Source organism: Micromys minutus, assembly GCF_963924665.1.
Source record: "Micromys minutus genome assembly, chromosome: 9".
Taxonomy (NCBI): domain Eukaryota; kingdom Metazoa; phylum Chordata; class Mammalia; order Rodentia; family Muridae; genus Micromys; species Micromys minutus.
In genome coordinates, this window is record NC_137978.1 from 9,411,395 (window position 1) to 9,430,958 (window position 19,564).

Sequence of the window (19,564 nt, forward strand, 5' to 3'; positions counted from 1 at the left end):
AAATAATAATTTTATTGAACATATGGAATTTCACATAATGCACTCAGATTAAACTCGTTTGCCAGGCTTCTCGGGTTTCCCCTCCACCTATTTGACCTTACTGGTGGGGGACATAAAAAGAGAAATAAAGTCCATTTTCTTTTTCTCATATACTCATTGGAGTATGGTATAGCCCTCAGGGGACAGGCCCTTAAAGAAAAGTTGGCCCTTACCTGCTCCCACCATCACCCCCACCAGAAGCCATCAATTTTTCAGAGGTATACTACAGAATATTCTATATTGAAGAGTTCTCTTAGTAGGCTATTTTCTATTCTGTTGCTTTTCTTTTGAGAGGGAATACGTATTGACATTATGACAAGCAGCCTTCTACGTCTTTCTTTTTTAATCATGATCCTGCCATCATCTTTTTCTCTACAAAAGTAAATTTCTTTCTCTTTTACAGTCATTAAGAGCATGGATCATAAACTTCCACATGGTTTTAGGAGAAAGCATAAACCAGACACATTCTTGTGGCCGCTAATGCCAGCATGTGCCAGAGTCACAAGCATGGTCTTTGATACCAGTATAGAATATAGACATCAACATGGTTCTGTGCCACAGCAAGGCCATAGGTACCATATAACCCTTGGCAGCAGCGCAGACCCCGGATATCACTATAGCCTTCTGGGAACAGAGGCCATGTATACCAATATGATCCATGGTGGCAGCTCAGCCTATAGTCCTTAAAATAACTTCATTACGCAGACCAGGGACATTTTGATCCATATAATGTTCAGTTCTAAACAGGGGTATGAGCATCAACATGGCCCTAGGATCTAGCATGATTAGAGACACCAACATGGTTCGTGGCAGCATCAAAACCCAGAGACATCAACATGGCCAGGCCCTTACTGCAGCAAGACCATGATTTCAAACATTTAGTCAGCCCTTTTAAGTCATGTTGGGGGTGACTTTCTGGGAACATAGTGTCTGGCATATAGGGGTTGGAGACACAGTACCTGAATATGAGCAAGACTTGGGGAAAGAGGCAGAGCAGGGCACACTAGAGCACAATGTAGGAGTGCAGGGCAGAGAGTAGTTTTAGGTAAAGGAGCAGAGGGCATTGCTGAGGGTTGGCAGGGAACAAAGAGGGGGTGGGACCAACAGGGATAGGGTGAATGTATTAGAAGCAAACGAAGCTTTCCAGGGAGTCAGGCTTTGCTTCCAAGAAATGAGGCGGAACTTAACAGAGGGCTATAAGTACTGTCAGGGCATTGGCCCACCTCAGACTCCTACCATGCTGGCTACTGCAGGTTACCTGATGGCTGACATCTGCTCAGCACTCCATCTCTGGACTCTGCTTCTGACTACTCTCACCTTCCTGTTCCTGGCTGACTACCTCAGAAACAGGCGCCCCAAGAACTACCCTCCAGGACCGAGGCGCCTGCCATTTGTGGGCAACTTGTTCCAGTTCAATTTAGATGTGTCACAGCTACATTTGGGGATCCAGCCGGTAAGAAATGGAGAGGGTGTCTGCTTGTGTCCTGACCTGATCCTGAGCTGCTGAAAGGAGGGCAGGAGGGTATAGCTGGAGGCTGATGCTACCTGGCTGCTAGCCAAGTCAGTAGAACTAGTTTCTATGCTGGGACCTTATATGAGGGACATGATATGTTAATGCAAAAAAGTTGATTTTATTATCCTTGCATAAATGAATTCCATTGTTATGGTATTGTGGTCTGACAACACACTGCATAATTTCAACTATTTTAAGTGTATTAAGCTTTATGGAAGAGTTGATAGTTCGTATTGATAATCTCTGTTGCTTTAACAAATGTCTCAGCAAGTACTCATCTGCTAAGTATGTTAAACACTCCAGCAAGAAACACGCACACACAGAGAGAGACACACACACATTTTCTTCATCAAAATTTTCTAAAATATTATTTTCTTTCATTGATACTTGTTTATACTACAGCTTTGTTTTCTGCTTCTGTACTGACTTTTTTGACCTCAGAGAAAGATGCGCTGATGTCTCCAACTCCACTGGGTGTTTGCCTGTTTATCTCAACTTCATCCCCTACCTTCTTGCCCTGTGTGTGATCAATTTCCTTGTAATATTGCTTTTTTTCCCTCTTAGAACTTTATTTTTTTAAAAAAGAGGGATATATGTACAGATTTTAAAGGCATTTGGCATAAACACTATATGAATATATTTTGTCAGTACTTAATTCTTTTACAGATTTGATAGTATGCATTGAAATCCCATTAGTTACCATAAGCATAAAGTACATGTAGGACAAAACACAACATGGAAAAAGTCAGTTTTCTTGGTGTGTATAGATTAAGCATAATGATACCAGAATACCAAAAATTGCCAAAAGGCTATATTCTTAGCTCTTGGATTATCAATGATTTAAGGTCTACGTCTACCACACTCTGAAAGGGTGCTATACATTTTTTTTTTCCAACAAAGGACTGAGGCTTTCACTTTTTGGCCTTTATTTTTCTTGAGCTTCATATGGCCTGGGCATTGTTTCTGGGGTGTTCAGAGATTTCTGGGGCTAGTATCCAATTATCAGTGACTGCATATTATATCTGTTCCTTTGTAACTGGGTTACCTCACTCGGGATAATATTCTCTAGATTCATCCATTTTCCTAGGAATTTCATAAAGTAATTGTTTCTAATAGCTAAGTAGTACTCCATTGTGTAAATATACCAAAATTTTTGTATCCATTCATCTACTGAAGGACATCTCGGTTCTTTCTAGCTTCTGGCTCTTATAAATAGGGCTGCTATAAACATGGTGAAGCATGTGTCCTTAATGTATGTTGGAGCATCTCTGGGGTATATGCCCAGAAGTGGAATAACTGAGTCTTTAGGTAGGTCTATGTCCACTTTTCTGAGGAACCGCCAGACTGATTTCCAGAGTGGTTGTACCAGTTTGCAACCCCACCAACAGTGGAGAAGTGTTCCTCTTTCTCCACAATCCTCACCAGCATCTGCTGTCATCTGAGATTTTGATCTTAGCCATTGTGACTGGTGTGAGTTGGAATCTCAGGGTTGTTTTGATTTGTATTTCTCTGATCACTAGGGATGTCAAGCACTTCCTTAGATGTTTCTTAGCCATTCGATATTCCTCAATTTAGAATTCTTTGTTTTGCTCAATACTCCATTTTTTAAATAGGATTGTTTGATTCTCTGGTGTCTAACTTCTTGAGTTCTTTGTATACCTTGGATATTAGGCCTCTATCAGATGTGGGGTTGATAAAGATCTTTTCCCAATCTGTTGGCTGCCGTTTTTTTTTTTTTTTTTCTTGACAGTGTCTTTAGCCTTACAGAAACTTTGCAATCTCATTAAGTCCAATTTCTCGGTTCTTGGTCTTAGAGCACAAGCCATTGGTGTTCTGTTCAGGAAATTTGTCCCTGTGCCTATGTGTTCTAAAATTTTCTCCACTTTCTCTTTTAATAGATTCAGTGTACCTGGTTTTATGTGGAGATCTTTGATCCACTTGCACTTGACCTTTGTAGAAGGAGATAGAAAAGGGTCTATTTTCATTCTTCTGCATTCTGAATGCCAGTTGAACCAACACCATTTGTTTCAGAGTCTGGCCCTTTTCCATTGAATGTTTTCAGCTCCTTTGTTGAAAATCAAGTGGCCATATCTGTAAGGGTTCATTTAGGATTTTCTAATCTATTCCACTGATCAACCTTCCTATCTCTGTATTAGTACCATATGGATTTTAACAAAATTTCCTTGTAATATTTCTTGAGGTCAGGGAAGATGATTCCTGCAGATGTTTTCTTGTTGAGGATGGATTTTGATATTCTAGGTTTTTGTTATTCCAGATGAATTTGCACATTGCTCTTTCCAACTCTATGAAGAATTGATTTGGAATTTTGATGGGGATTGCTTTGCATCTGTAGATTGCTTTTGGTAAGATGGCCATTTTTACAATGTTGATCCTTCCAATCCATGAGCATGGGAGATCTATTCATCTTCTGACACCTTCTTCAATTTCCTTCTTCAGAGATTTGAAGTTCTTGTTATATGGGTCCTTCACTTGCTTAGAGTCACACCAAGGTATTTCATATTGTTTGTGACTATTGTGAAGAGTATCTTTCCCCTAATTTCTTTCTCAGCATGTTTGTCCTTTTGAGTAGAGGAAGGCTACTGATTTGTTTGAGTTAATTTTATATCCAGCCACTTTGCTGAAGTTGTTTATCAGCTGTAAAAGTTCTCTGGTGGGATTTTTGGGGTCACTAAAGTATACTATAATTTTATCTGCAAATAGTGATATTTTGGCTTCTTCCTTTCGGATTTGTGTCCCTTTGATTTTCTTTTGCTGTGTAATTGCTCTGGCCAGGACTTCCAGTACTATGTTGAATAGGTAGGAGAAAAGTAGGCAGCCTTGTCTAGTCTTTGATTTTAGTGGTATTTCTTCAAGTTTCTCACCATTAAGTTTGATGTTGGCTATTGGTTTGCTGTATATTGCTTTTATTATGTTTAGGTATGGGCCTTGGATTTCTGTTCTTTTCAAGACTTTTAACATGAAGGGGTGCTGAATTTTGTCAAATGCTTTCTCAGCATCTAGTGAGATGACCTTGTGGTTTTTTTCTTTGTTTTTGTTTATATGGTGGATTACATTGATAGATTTCTGTATATTAAACTAGAGAGCTAATGTATCCTCTCTTCAGTGTCTTGTTGGAGGCACTCAGAGCTAAGAATTTTCCTCTTAGTACTGCTTTCCTTGCATCCCATAGGTTTGGGTATGTTGTGCTTTCATTTTCATTAAATTCTAAAAAATCCTTAATTTCTTTCTTTATTTCTTCTTTGACCATGCTATTGTTTAGTAGAGCATTGTTCAGCTTCCATGTGTATATGGGCTTTTTGTTGTTATTAAAGACCAGCCTTAGACCATGGTGATCTGATAGGATGCATGGGAGTATTTCAGTCTTCTTATATCTATTGAGGCTTGTTTTTTGACCGAGTATATGGTCAGTTTTGGAGAAGGTGCCATGAGGTGCTGAGAAGAAGGTGTATTCTTTTGTTTAGAGGTGAAATGTTCTGTAGATGTCTAATATTGCTTTTTATCTATAGTAATTTTCTATACCCTGTGCTGCAACAGAGTATGCTTGGGCTGTGTTTATATTCTCATTCCCACTTGCTGGTCCATTATTTATTATTCTCATCTCACAATGAACTGGTGAGCTAGGAAGAGTGGATCATTTTATGCACTTATTGTTGCATAAGCAATTTTACTCCTTAATTATATTACTATGATTATATTTCCCTTTCTTTTCTCTCCCATTACCCCTTCCCTGTGTTTCTCACTGTTGAGCACTTTTTACGTAGTCATCTTCACTCTTTCAGCATATTTCTTTTGTAATCTACCACACAGTTGCTTTGTGCAATGCAGTGTGTTCAGCTGATGAGACTTACTAACATCATTCTCGACAGGAACTAAAGTAACTACAAGCATAGAGGACGCCTATCTCCCCTCTATGGTACAGCTGGCTCAGATGTAGTCTGCAGACACACTGAGAACCATATCAGACACAAACCTGCTCCTCAGTGTCCTGTGCAGGTAGAACACAAAGGCATAAGAACCTGTTGTCCTCCTCCCATGGCACTGTCTTTTTTATGACCTGGATTTCCCTCTGTGTTTGTTTCATTATTTACACATATACATCCCATGACTGGCAGATGCTGTACACATGGCATTATTCTCTACACAAACAGATCTTTGATTTTGTAAGAAGTCCATAAAAGCTTTACAAAAGATGCACAGACTTTCTTCGGCCTTTGTCAGATCATGTGTGCTTGAGTATCTCTGACTTTGTTGGACTTTAAATTTTTTCCTTTAGGGACCTTGATAATTTGTCGACACATCCTTACACATTCTTTTAGGAGTGTGTGATGGAATACCTCTAAATTCATACATACCTATACCACTGATTATTTTTATAGAGTATGTTCCATTTTAATTAAGATTGATTTTAGTTCAGAGGAGGAAAAACATTTTCAGAAACATTTCACAGACCGAGGTGCATCTCTCTATTCATATTAACACACAGACCCCTCAACATAAGTCTACTGAACACACACCCCTCAACATAAGTCTACTGAGCACACATCTTTCTGGCACCCCTTGACATACTGACACAGGCACACTCAACTTATGACAATTACCTTTTTTTTTCAGTTTGTGAAGAAGTATGGAAACCTAATTAGCCTGAATTTTGGTAACATCTTTCTGGTGGTCATAAGTGGCCTTCCCTTAATCAAAGAAGCATTATCTGGAATGGAACAAACCTTTTTGAAACGCCCTACTTTAGCTTCAAGGGAACGTGTCTTTAAAAACTATGGTAAGTTTAATCAATAGCAATATTGAATTCAGTGGGTTAGTAAAAACAAGACATAAATTTGGATGAAAAATGGGAAACTGGAACGTTTCCATTGACCTCCAGAGGAAAGGAGTGGGAAAATATACTAGCAAGATGCATTGCACATTTATAAAATTTTCAAAAGAGAATAGGGTGCTGATAATATTAGTTTTCTAGTATAATTGAAGGTCTATGTATTATATGCTAAAGATACATCTAGTTATATAATTTTACAACACACCCATGAATCAAATCCTTCATGAAATGTTATATTTTAATGTTTTTCTCTCACCCTCCCATTTACCCTTCCTCTCTGTCTCCTCAGAAAAGCAGATGCCATCCACAAATATCAACCAGCCTTGGCATATCAAGCTGTAGTAAGACTAGACACATCTTTTATTGAAGGTAGACAGAGCAGCCCAGCTATGAAAAAGGATTCCAAAAACAGAATCAGCTGGACAGTACATTCCTCAGAAGAAAGCAACCCTCCGAAGTCTGCCAGCATCTCCCTCTAAGAGAGCTTTGGAAAAACCCTGTGTCCTGCAGAATAAATCAGATGCATGGATAGGAATTAACAGCAGATATGAAAACAAAAATATTAGCACTGCCAATTAGGAAGGAAGGAGTTTGAACACTCGGAGTGACAAAATGACAGTAAGTTAGCCTGGATGTAATAAAGTAATAAAGCCCCTTAAGCTGAACTGTTTTAAGAGAGGTCATCATGATGTGTGTCTCAGACACTGGGAAAAGGGGATTTGAGGACTTCCAGAAGAGTGGGGGATGCAAAAGGAACAATGGCAGAAAACACGCTGACCGATGGGGATGATTATTTAGGAGTTTTAGGAGAATAACAGTGATTCCCATCACACATGAGTCTGACCTCCTCTGCCTACTAAAGTTTATGTCATGTGCATGCCTCAGGAGTGTGTAGATTCTGGGACAAAACTGCAGTTACTATCAGAAGAGCTTATTTAAATTATTGGACTTCATTGTATTTTTCTGAATAAAATATAGTATAAAGGGGAGGTTTTTATATTTACTCTTAAAGAACGCCAATGTTTTATGAGTTGATAGAGAAAAATAAAGCAGTAAAAGTTACAGGAAATATCTGCCAAAGAATTGGGAAGAAAGTATGAAACCAAGGGATTGAGAATGAAAAGAAGAATGTCAGGAAGTAAATGATGACTGGATTGAAATTAAACATAGGATGCATGCCAGGACCTGTGTTTATAAAACTGAACATTCTCGTGAACGGAAAGACATGTCAGGCTCATGAAACTTGGTGGATGTTGAGCACAGAGCATATTCCTTCTTCCCACACTGTGTGTGTGTGTGTGTGTGTGTGTGTGTGTGTGTGTGTGTGTGTGTGTAAAAGAGAATACTCATCCCTGTTAAATTCTTGATACTTTTTCCCTTTTATTAATATACTTTTTTGTAGAAATTCTCTCCTACTTACTTTCTTTCCTCCTCATAAATGCGTGCCTTGTCTTAATCAAGAGAAAACTCTGGATACTTATTGCGATAAATAGACTTACATATCTCATTTTAAAAGTGGGATTTTAGGCTGCCTCTGCTGCTGCTTCCTCCTTCCCCACCTCGTCCTTCCGGGGAGAGACCGGGACCCGGTGGCCGAAGTGCGGCGCCAGGACAGCGGCCCCTGAGCTCAGCGCAACCCCTGGAGCAGGAGCGGAAGCTGGAGCGGGAGAAACTGTTCCGGGTGGTGAAGAGCATCAGCTCTGCAAGTACCGCGAACTGGGTTAACTTTGGTAAGATCTGGCGAGAACATTGTGAAGATGCGGAAACGCTTTGTGAATATGCTGTTGCAATGAAAAATTGGGCAGATAACCACCGAGCAACAACTTGTGAGGATAAAGATCGCACTGAATGGTGTTGTAGTGTATTCAGAGAGTATTTCCAAAATGGTGGAAAGAGAAAATCACTTGAAAAAGATGAAAAATGAGCTGCCCTCGCCACTAAGACCACCGCAGCCTTAAAACGTGCACAAGACTTCCAAACTTGAAGGACCTTTAACAAGCCCTGAATTTATAACTGAGTTGCTTCAAGTCTCAGAAAAGATCAGATTACTTGATGTTGGCAGCTGCTTTAATCCATTTTTGAAGTTTGAAGAATTTCTAACTGTTGGCATAGATAGCATACCTGCTGTAGAGAGTGTGTCTAAGTGTGATTTCCTGAATTTGCAGCTTCACCAGCCACTCCAACTTGCATAAGACACTATAGATGCTTTTCTGAAGCAACTGAAAAATCCTATTGATTTTCTTCCAGGAGAATTTTTTCTCTCCTTCTTTCCTATTTTCCATCACCCTGCCAGCGATAGATTTGCTGCAAGAAAGCCCGTGAGCTGTTAGTGCTGACCGGTTTACTGCTCATCATCACTCCCGATTCCTCCCGTCAGAACCGGGACTTACGCTGATGAAGAGCTGGGAGTTTGCTATAGAATCCTTAGGCTTTAAGCGCTTCAAGTATTCAAAATTTTCTCATATGCATCTCATGGCTTTTAGAAGAACCTCCCTTAAATCCACAAGCGACTTGGTTAGTAGGAACTATCCAGGGATGTTATATAGTCCTCAAGATTTCAACAGTGTAGAAGATGAGGAGTACTCCGACCCTTCCTGCTGTGTCCGATCAGATATAGAAGACGAACAGCAGACGGTTTCACAGAGCTCCCTGAAGTTCCTTATGATTTCGATTCTGGAGAAAGTCAAGCCAGCTCCATTCCATTCTATGAACTAGAGGATCCCTTCTTACTTTTAAGCTGATGTAAAAGCTGAAAGCCCTTCCATTCCAGATTCCTAAACTAAATGCTTACACTAATCAGAATACTAACATAAATTCAGTATTTAAAGCTTGGTTTGCATAGTAGAAATGCAAACGTTTATAGAGTTTGCTATTTTTCTACTTCTGTATTTCAAAATTTATTCTTATATAGGAAGCTTAAAGTTTCATGCAGCGTGACTTCTGTCTTAGCAGAAGCCACGGTTACTTTAGCATTTTGCATTAAGATTAAAAAGGTACCTTTTCTCTCTTTAGTGCTGTTGTAAAGTCTAATTTACTATGTATTTCTCTCTTCAGTTTAGTGTTGACTTTCCGCCCTTGTCCTGAGGAACCTTAAGACGTGTAGAAAACTGTAGATTGTACCTTGATGGCTCACAAGTTGAACATTCCACACAAAAGTTGTTTGTGGTGCACCTGCCTTTTCTTTAAATTGTTACCTTTACAGAAAACAGTTTCCACTCGGTTTCATCTAACAATCCAGTATTCCTGAACCTTTTGAAATTGGTAACAAATGTTTCTATTAAGCTCATTCAGAAACATTAGACATTGAAGAGATATTGCCCAAAGAATGTATTCTAATTAACACAGTACAGCAAACAGCATTGCCAAAGTGGTATTCCTATGATGTTCTTTCGGATTTAGGCTTGGGTGTTCAGAATATTTACCTGTGAAAGCTAATTTTTATTCTTTTGAAACTTAGGCTGCATTTACAGGATGTTCTGTTTAAGCAAGAAGCAGTATATAATACTCAGTGCCGACCTGGAGAAACTTTGTGAAAGGGTTTGCACTTGTAAAAGTTTATTTTCTGCCATGACTGACTCTGATAGGGTCCCCACCTGTCTGTTCAGGTGGCACTGCACTACAAGTCTGGAATTTCATTAATACTTTTGAGATTAACCCTCTACTGATAATCACATACAGTGATCTTGACCTTTGTCATCCTAATTCTTTCAAAGCCCTAGCAGAAAGGTTCCTTTAACAGTATAAACAATGAGCTGGCTGTGGGAAACTTCCCTTTCCCCATTGCTACATGCCTTTCTGTGTCTCTGAGTCAGAAGCAAATGATTGACTAGAAGTCTAGGTCCAGACAAGACAAGTCTAAACATTATGAACATGTAGTCTACTTTGTCTTGTCCATGCCAGCAATGGCCATGTGTCATGTAAACTATCGTTTTAAAGAGTGTCATTGTGTGGATTTTTTTCAAATAGTTATTACATTAAAATTACCTCATACTGGGGTTTTTGCACTGAAATATCACACTTTCAGATTTCATGGTAAATGTTGCTGAAGTGTGTGTGTGTGTGTGTGTGTGTGTGTGTGTGTGTGTTGTGCATATGTATATGTATTTTTTTAAAAAACTTGCATTTTCAGTAGTTGATCCTAAATTTCATAAACTATACTTCTTTACTCTGGTGAAATGGATGTTTTGTGCTTATTGTGAATTGCTATAGTTAACTTTGTCAAATTTTATTTAGAAATATATAAGCTTACACTATAACATATATGTTTTTTGTATGTATCCAATATTTCATGTTCGGTTTCACATGCTAAATTAATGATGGTAACTTGGTTATGACTAACTTTAGAAAAGCCAGTTGTCTAGATGCAGTAAACATTAGTTGCTCAAATATGCCATAAGGAACATGAAAATGTTCATTTCCTTTCAGTAACGCATAGTCCAGTCACCATTAGAGTTTCCTTTCATTTAGGCACTACAGGATAATGGTTTAAAACTCCTTCAGTGCCAGTTGTGATGGCGCATGCCTGTAGGATTTGCTAAAACTTCTTCAAAAGAAAATAAGACAAAAGACTGAAAAGGCACAGTGTTCAGGATAAAACAAAGCTATGTTCTGGTAGCGTCTCCTCATACTGTCTTCTTGTTTGTTTTGTTACTCATTAAAATCTTAAGAGCAAAGGAAATAATGCACCAAACAAAACTACTTTGAAAGAAAATGAAACAGTACTTAGGAAGGTTGGTCTAGGTATCACCTTTGAGACAACTTTTTTGTCACAGCAAAAATGTTGGTGCTATAAATTCTTCTGATTGTTTGCTGATATTGAGTCTGCTTTTGGTCCAATGTGTGCATGATATTTGTTAAGTAGTACTTTAAAAAATCTCTTTATAAGAACTACTGCCACTTAGTATAAATTGATTTGATGTCAATTTTTACTGTAAATGCAGCTTACTCAAATTAGAACTTACACCAATACATATCCACAAGGCCAGTTCAATGTGTAAGTGTTGAAATATAAGCAGTCATTGTGGGGTGAGGTCAGATTATTTAATAACCAGAGGAATTAATAGGTCCTCCAAATATTGTATAGGTACGCTAAAATTATTTCATCTGGATATTGATAATTTAAGGAACTTCCTGTCACATTCACACCATTTCTCCAAAATAACTTGGTATTTCAAAAACATGATAATCAGGCTGGGTGCTGATGGCTTAAGCCCCTTAACCCCAGAACTTAAGAAGCAGAAGCAGGTAGATCTGTATGACTTGGAGGCCAGGCTGGTCTTTAAAGCGAGTTCTGGGATGTCAAGGCTATATAAAGAAACCCCAACTCAGAAAACCAAAAAATACCAAAAAAAAAAAAAAAAAAAAAAAAAAAAAAAAAAAAAAAACCAAAAAAACAAAAACAAAACAAAACAAAAAAAGAATAAAGGGAAGAAAGGGGACAAAAGAAGGAAGGAATAAAAGAAAATCCAGAAGATAAACATTAGGCTGGTTGGTCTCATCAGGATTGTGACCAGATCTCGTGGTTTCACCATAGCCATAAAGTGGCTGGAGGCCGAGTACCTGAAAATGTACGTTTGTGTTTGATGTATTTTTTCACATTTTGTGAACTAAGAACATTTATTAAAAAATTTAAATTTTCTAAAAAAAAACAAAGTGGGATTTTAGAACCATGGAAACTTAAATTTGAGATCCTGGATGCCTACCGACTTGTTGTTTTTCTAAGTTTGCAATATATTCATACCACAGGGTTTTAGCAACTGAAATAAACATTTTCTTAATTGATTATAAACCTATACAGTTTCTGTCAGTACAAAATTATATAATACAATACTTAGTAAATTATGTGCTTTGACAAGTCAGCAGAACATATTCGCTACTTGCGTTGAAATTCTCTTTAGACAGTTTTGAGTTTCCATATTTATTCTTTGTCTTATCTATATACATGTCTAAGGAAGATATCTGGGTATTTTCAGCCAGAATCACAATGCCATAATGCTGAGTCTCTTTTTTGAAGGAATGCTTTCCTCCAGTGGCCAAACATGGAAGGAACAACGGAGGTTCACACTGATGACACTCAAGAATTTTGGAGTAGGGAAGAAGAGCTTAGAAAATCGCATACAGGAGGAGGCTTGCCATCTTGTAGAAGCCATAAGAGAGGATAACGGTAGGCATTTCACAGGGTGGGGCGGAGGACTCTCACTATTTCATTTATGAGAACCGAATTATAGTGTAAAGGTTGTCCTTGGCCTGCAGTGTGATGGGAAAGGAGGATGGAACAGTGAGCATTTTACTGTGCCCCCGCCATAGGTATGATGTAGCTAAGCCGACAAATGGGTCATTAGACAAATTACTGAATTTAAAGGCTGATTATTGATGTGACATCTCACATATTGCTAATGTCTTTGAATCATACCAGGCCAAAGATTTCCACCTTATCCTCTACTATGCATCCTTTGTCACTCAAGGTAGAAACATCACAAAATATAATAGAAAGAGAAAAAGGAAAGAAGGAAGGAAGGAAGGAATAAAGGAAGGAAGGAAGGAAGGAAGGAAGGAAGGAAGGAAGAAAATAGAAAGGAAAGAAATCAATATCTTTTAAAACATTTTAAAGACCAAACCTTCCCCCTCTCTACACTTCCAGGATGGCCTTTTGACCCTCAGCACAGGATCAACAATGCAGTTTTCAATATCATTTGCTTCATCACAATAGGGGAGCACTTTAAGTTTGAGGACAAACAGTTTCAGGAGCTACTGAAGTTAATAACTGAGACCTTGAGGTTGGAGGCATCAAAGGTGTTAATGGTAAGCTCTCTGCCTTTGCCTATTTTGGCAAGATTATCGTACTTAGATCAACTAAAAGACAGGTATGTTTTTCTTTTGGTGTGGGGACTTTTTAAAGCTAATACATAATGTCATAAAATTTTAATTTGATACAAACCTATGATTTAGCATATATAAAATATGTCTAGCATTTATATGAACTTTTTCAATATTTACATTAATATATGTGGGAGGATTTCCCCCTTTTTATTAATTAATTAAATTAATTTACATCCTAAACAAAGTCCCAACCTCACAAACCCCACCCCATCTATCTATGTTTCTACCTATCTACCATCTATCTACCTATCTGCTTCCACTTCTGTTCAGGGACAGAGAAATCCTGCATGTGTACCAATCTGCCTTAGAATATCAAGTAAATGTGCTCTATGGGAACTGTTTGCAAAATAACCTGGGAAATCATTAATTTTTTAATCAAATAAATAATTAAATTGTATGCCAGCCTTCAGATAGAAGAGGTATTAGAGTGTGTTAGGAATCAAGGATGTCAGGTCATTAAAAGTAGCCTGTTGCTTCACAAATTTTGTATACCGCAGTTGAAATATCTGAATATGTAGATGAGAGGGAAACCCAAAACCAAGAAAGCAACAAGATTATTAAAAAAAAAGCACAAGGAAGAAAAAGATTTTTTAAATGTGAAAAAATTACTTCATAGTATCTCCTATATTTTCTTATCTTTCTTCATAAGCTCTACAATATCTTTCCGTCCATATTTAAATATCTTCCTGGACCACATCAAAAACTTTTCAGCAACTGGGAAAAACTAAAATTGTTTGTTTCTCATATAATGGACAGTCACCAGAAAGACTGGAATCCTGCTGAGCCAAGAGACTTCATCGATTTTTTCCTTATAGAAATGGCAAAGGTAAGGAAGATGCTTCCTGGGTCTTCATAGAAAATCTACTGTGGTTTAGAAGTTTAGAGCTGATACTGCATCATGGAGACACTTATTTAAATGTATGACACTACACTGATTCTCTGCAAGACGAATCCTTGTGCCTATGGACCCGTCAAGCTTCTTTGGGGTTGATGCAGACTCCATTATTAAGTGACACGTCCAGCAGGTCCAGTTATTCAGGGTCCCGAAGAGGCGCTACCTGAGGGTCAAGGGGGTGGAGAGAGAGAGAAAGGAGACCAAGCAAGGTTCTGTTGTCAAGGTCTCATTTAATTGACACAGGTTCTTTCTTTGATACAAGGGGATGGAATGCGGGGTGAGCACACAGACGGAGGTATCTTGTCAGTTGTTAGCTAGAAGATTTAGGGCTTAACTGCCTTCACGGGACATCTGGGCACCACCAATTGCGGAATTCACAGTCATTAGCGGAGTTGTAACTTAACTTGTGTAGGCACCAAGGCCCTGGGAAAAGTCCATGCTTTCACGTAGGAGGAATGGGGTGAGGAGATCATCTGGTGGGGAGGAGAGGATCTTCTGGAGATAAATGGTGTTTGCTCAGGTTAGAGCAGTTTGTGATTGGGACAGGAACATCCTGTGGTTGTTCTCGGAGTCTTCCTGTGCCGCCAACATATCAGGAGAGGCTTTTGTCAAACAATCTCATGACTTTCTGGCAGTCATCGTAGAGCTGAGTATCTGTGGCTATACAGCCCAGAGTCACGACCAGGCCCAAATCCAATACGGCTCCCTACAGTTAAGATGCTCTAAGCTCTCAGAGGTTACTAATATCTTTTGTTTTGGCTCCTTCCTTAATCTTCATAGCCACGATTTCTTTTTTCTTCTCTCATCAACTGTCTCCATCTTTACATCTCCTCTCTTAGGTTTTTGTCTTCAGCCCCCCTGCAAAAGTGTAATCCAGGCTAATATTTCCTCTGTCAAGTTAGTCACTATTGCATAGTCAATCTTAGCTTATTAGTAACATGTATAAAATAGAAAATGAAAATCTGGACATCGTTGTAGAAGGTTAATAAACACACTGTAGAAGTATAAATTAGAAAATAGTATTTAGAAATTCCTAAAGCAGTGTGCCAGCAATATCTTTAGAAGAAAATGGTTCACTACTGTTTGGAATGAGGTTCTAAAAATGGCAAACAATGTATCCTAGACCAGTGAAGAAATTGACTGGCCTTTGAGAGTTAAGGCAAGCAGATGAAGAACAAAATCTTTATTCTTTAATATCATCAAGAGAGGATGCCACAAGATAGTGTGGCTTAGATGTAGGATGGACATTTATACCTCAAAATTTTCAATGATTTAATTAAAAAAAAAAACTTCCTCACTAGTTCACCCAACAACTTAGATTTTAGTTAATTCAAGATGTAACCCAGTTGACAACCAAGAGTAAGCATCACAAATGGTCTTCTCACCTTATAACACTGAAGCAAAGAAAAGTAAAATGAGCATTCAAAGTCATGTCCTGACTTAGCGATTTAACTGATACATGAAACCAAATGGTCCTTTGTATCCAATTTTTTTCCATTTTACTAAAAACTTTTCAAAACTGTAGTCATAAGAAAAAAAAGTGCTTGGATTTTTAAAGAGTCATGACCATTTGATTAACTTCTCATTTGAAGGAGAACAGAATTCAAAGAAAATATTTTTAAAAATCCTTCTAACTTGGTTATTCAGTTTCAAGACTCAGTTCTTGAGATGATCACAAATCCTCTAACTATCCATGTTTTATGTGTGTAGCTTAGGTGTTTTTGTGTGACTCTTAAGAGTAGAAGTGTGGGGTTCTCTGACTATTGTACCTGATCTTGGGACATTTTTCTCCCGCTGCTTAGCCTCCATCCAGGACATGTATGTGGGTTTGGGCTTAGCCTTACTGTAACTTCCTTTGTCAAGTTTAGTTGATAACTCTGGGAGTCTTGCTCTTTTCTGAAGGGAAATGGAGAAGTGGATCTGGAGGAGACAGAAATGAAGGTGGAGATTGGGAAGATTGGAGGGAGGGGAAACTTCAGTCAAAATGTAATGTATAAGAGAAGAATAAATTAATTACTCAATCAAATAATAAATTAATTAATGAAGAAATTGTCAAAATATACAATGTCTTTACAGTATCGGGACAAGACTAATACGAGTTTTAATAAAGAAAACCTCATCTGCAGCATTCTGGACCTCTTCATTGCTGGAACCGAGACAACAGCCACAGCATTGCGCTGGGCTCTGCTCTACATGACAGTTAACCCAGATGTGCAAGGTGAGCATGGAAAAGGCAGAATGGTGTGTCTGAAAGTTGTTATGTAAGTGGGGCCAGGCAATAGAATAGTGGAGTGGAAGACAAGGAGCATGTGTGAGAACAGGCATTGCTTTCACATGTTCTGTGAGGATTGTGATCAGCCATAGATGCAGACTTTAAAGTCTATGAATTTAAGGTGTTTCGATTCTAGGGTTAAATAGAGAAATCAGATGTTCTTATGATAGTTTTCAGCCAAGACTGACAGTGTTCCATGAAAATCCACTTAGTCCTTTCTTTTCAGTACTGCCATCTTATTTTGCCTTAGATATCACAGATGCTTCAGTCTGATGCCTACCATCCTAATGATGTTACCTCTGTCTGTCCAGACTCAACCACACACATTCTGCATGATGCCTCTCTGACTTACATTTTATTCATTGGCACTGACCTTAATCTTACCTCAAAGTTGGGTATGGGCCTTCTGTCTACCAAAAAGTACTATTTCAGTTTCTTGAGGTTTCAGAAGAATATTGTCAGATACTACTTACTAATATGTTTTAAATTCTCTTAAAAATCACTTTCTCAAATAATGCCGATATTCCATCAAAAGACATACCAATGTGTGCTATTACAGGGCTGCACATTCTGTTCATGTCTCCATAAGGACTTTTACACCTTCAAAACCAGTAGCCCATCCCATCATTTTCATTTCTATAGATTATGGAAACATCTTTCAGGTGGTATTTTTCATGTCATAAAACATTTCTTTAAACTCTGGTAAAATCTTACTTGCGAAGCATAAAGTCACTGTGGCACATTCAGATCACCTACTTTGCCATAAGCTGTAATGATCACAATGTAGTGATTTGCAAGAATAGTAAAGATCAAATGGTTATGTATTGAGCTCGATCTACTTTTTGAGATATGGTCTTGCAATGGCCTGGAACTCATCAAGTAGACAAGACCGGCTGGTCAGTGAGGCATAGCAATCTGACCCTCTCTGCCTCCCCAGAACACTGGGGTTAGATGTCCAGCCCACCATACCTGAAATTTTTAAATGAATTTTTTGAATAAAACACAGATCATCATGTTTACATATCTATTACTTTATTTACTGAGATATTTTTGTGCCCAACTTTTTTTTTCTTTTTTGAACATAAGGTATACATTATCATATCTATTTTTCTATCAAGATATATAGTTATTTATATGTGTGTTATCTGCATTTCTGTTTCTGTGATATAATACTATAACCAAAACTAATTTCTATATTTGAGAGTTTATTTTGAATGATAGAATCCAGAACTATGTAGCAAGCATTGGAAATTAAAATTAGAAGCTGACATACCACAACTCATCTGCAAACAGAAAGCACAAAGGAAACTGAAAGTAAGACAAAAATGAAAACCCTTAAATAGATCCCTTGTGACATTTTCTCCTGCCAGGCTCTGAATTCTAATGATCCCATGTATTCATAACTAGCATCACAAATAGCATCACATGTTAGGCTTAATTGTTTAAATACAATTTTTACAACTCTCAATTAATCCTTTTCATTTGGGTCATTGTTTTCTATAGACTCATAGTATGTTATGATGCAAAAAACATTTTTTCTAGCTTTAAATGTCCCCATAGTCTTTACCAGTTTCTGTATTGTTCAAAATTCTAAATTCTCTTCAAACACTGAAGGCAGGCAATCTCGCCACTGTACCCCAAGGCAAAGACAATATGCGGATTATATAATTCCAGCATACATTGAAAGAGAATATACATTCCAACTCCAAAACAAGAATGGAGGTATAGCAAGGAAATACTGGAAACAAAGCAAAAATGAAACCCAAGAAGTCAAATCCAACTCTTGTAACTCCCTGGATGAGATCTGGTACATTAGGACTTAGAAAATTCCACCAATTCAGCATTTCTGCTGGCAACATAAACTTTATCAAAGGCTAACACGCTGTGTTCTGCAGCTTTTATTTTTAATGAGACATCTTATGGGTCTGTTATCTTCAACATCTTAAATGTTCTACTGTAACCTAGGTTTCACTTTCAAAACTTCTTTCAGTTACCTTTCATCATGGTATCTCTACTGATAGATGTCATGTTGCCTCAGTAGCTATCTTAAAAGCCAAAGGAAGAATCTTCAACACTGTCACTCTTTCCTCTCCATATTTCCAAACATGGGGATGACACTGACAAGTTCAGCTGCTCATAGTGATGGTCCTTGGCTGTTTGGAACACATTTACAGATTTTCTTTTCCAGAAGCATGAAACTTGGTTTATGGTTCCAAGAGTCAATAAAGGTAGGCTGATAAGTTAGTAGATAGCCAGAGCAAGAAAGAAATAAATCACATCTGAACTATACACAGTAAACAGAAACCAAATTGAAAATGGGGCAAGACTTTGAACATTCAAGTCTGATAATGTTAAAATACTTCCTCCAGAAACATTAAACTATCTAAAATTTCTATAATGGGCAAAAAAAAAATGCATGGACTTAGACAAAATTTTTAAATACCTAAGCCTACTATGGGAAACATTTGTATTCAAACTGGTACAATATGCATCTTGAGTTACAGTTTTAAAATACATATTTGCCTGAATATCTACATTTTACAAACCTTGAAACCTACTGACTATAAGAGTTGACTTCCATAGCAGAGGCTCCAGAACACCACATTTACGTGACACTTGTACACCTTTTCTTTTTGCAACATGTATAGTAATCAAGAGATAGGACCATGAGGGACCACGATAGATAAAATGTATAAGTTAGAAAACCAAGTTATTGTTGATAGTTGGTCTTCTGCTACATACTGTAATGCTAAATTTAATATCTGGTGGTCTAGAACTATGACTGACTCCTCATGTTTCCAAACTTTTGTTGTGAAAATCTATTCCTTGATTTAAAACTACTGGTTAAGTAAAATTGGCTACACACAATTTTTAGAGGTAGGTGGGTTTGTAGTAATGTGTTTAGAATGAAAGAAATAAGAAGGAGAAGAAGAAAAAGGCCATGAGTAGAGATGGACTATAAATGTATGGCCATAAAAAACAGCAAGTATCTGGGGTACACTTTTAGGAAGGTAGACAGGCCAGTAGTTAGAAGAGTAGGAGTTGCCCCCAGTAATTGCCAAAGCCAAGTAAAATAACCATAGTCTAAGTCTCATGTATTTGGAAACTAGTCAGGAA

At 37.9% G+C, this 19,564-nt stretch overlaps 1 protein-coding gene and 1 pseudogene across 3 annotated transcripts in view; both read left to right on the plus strand.

The window, feature by feature from the left end:
• Positions 1-1,276: 1,276 nt before the first annotated feature.
• Positions 1,277-19,564, plus strand: part of LOC308424201 (cytochrome P450 2J4-like) — a gene marked incomplete at both ends in the record, with an annotated part of 64,400 nt that continues 46,112 nt past the window's right edge. The window contains 6 exons of one of the 2 annotated variants that reach the window (XM_080921110.1): positions 1,277-1,492; positions 6,185-6,347; positions 12,415-12,564; positions 13,042-13,202; positions 13,930-14,106; positions 16,252-16,393. In XM_080921110.1, the coding sequence (XP_080777236.1) occupies positions 1,277-1,492; positions 6,185-6,347; positions 12,415-12,564; positions 13,042-13,202; positions 13,930-14,106; positions 16,252-16,393 (1,009 nt within the window). The remainder of the gene's footprint in view (positions 1,493-6,184; positions 6,348-12,414; positions 12,565-13,041; positions 13,203-13,929; positions 14,107-16,251; positions 16,394-19,564) is intronic. The other variant, XM_080921109.1, reaches the window with a different exon arrangement.
• Positions 7,014-9,142, plus strand: LOC308424892 (S-adenosylmethionine sensor upstream of mTORC1-like; annotated as a pseudogene). The gene is made up of 2 exons: positions 7,014-7,019; positions 7,918-9,142. The product of its transcript is annotated as an S-adenosylmethionine sensor upstream of mTORC1-like (transcript).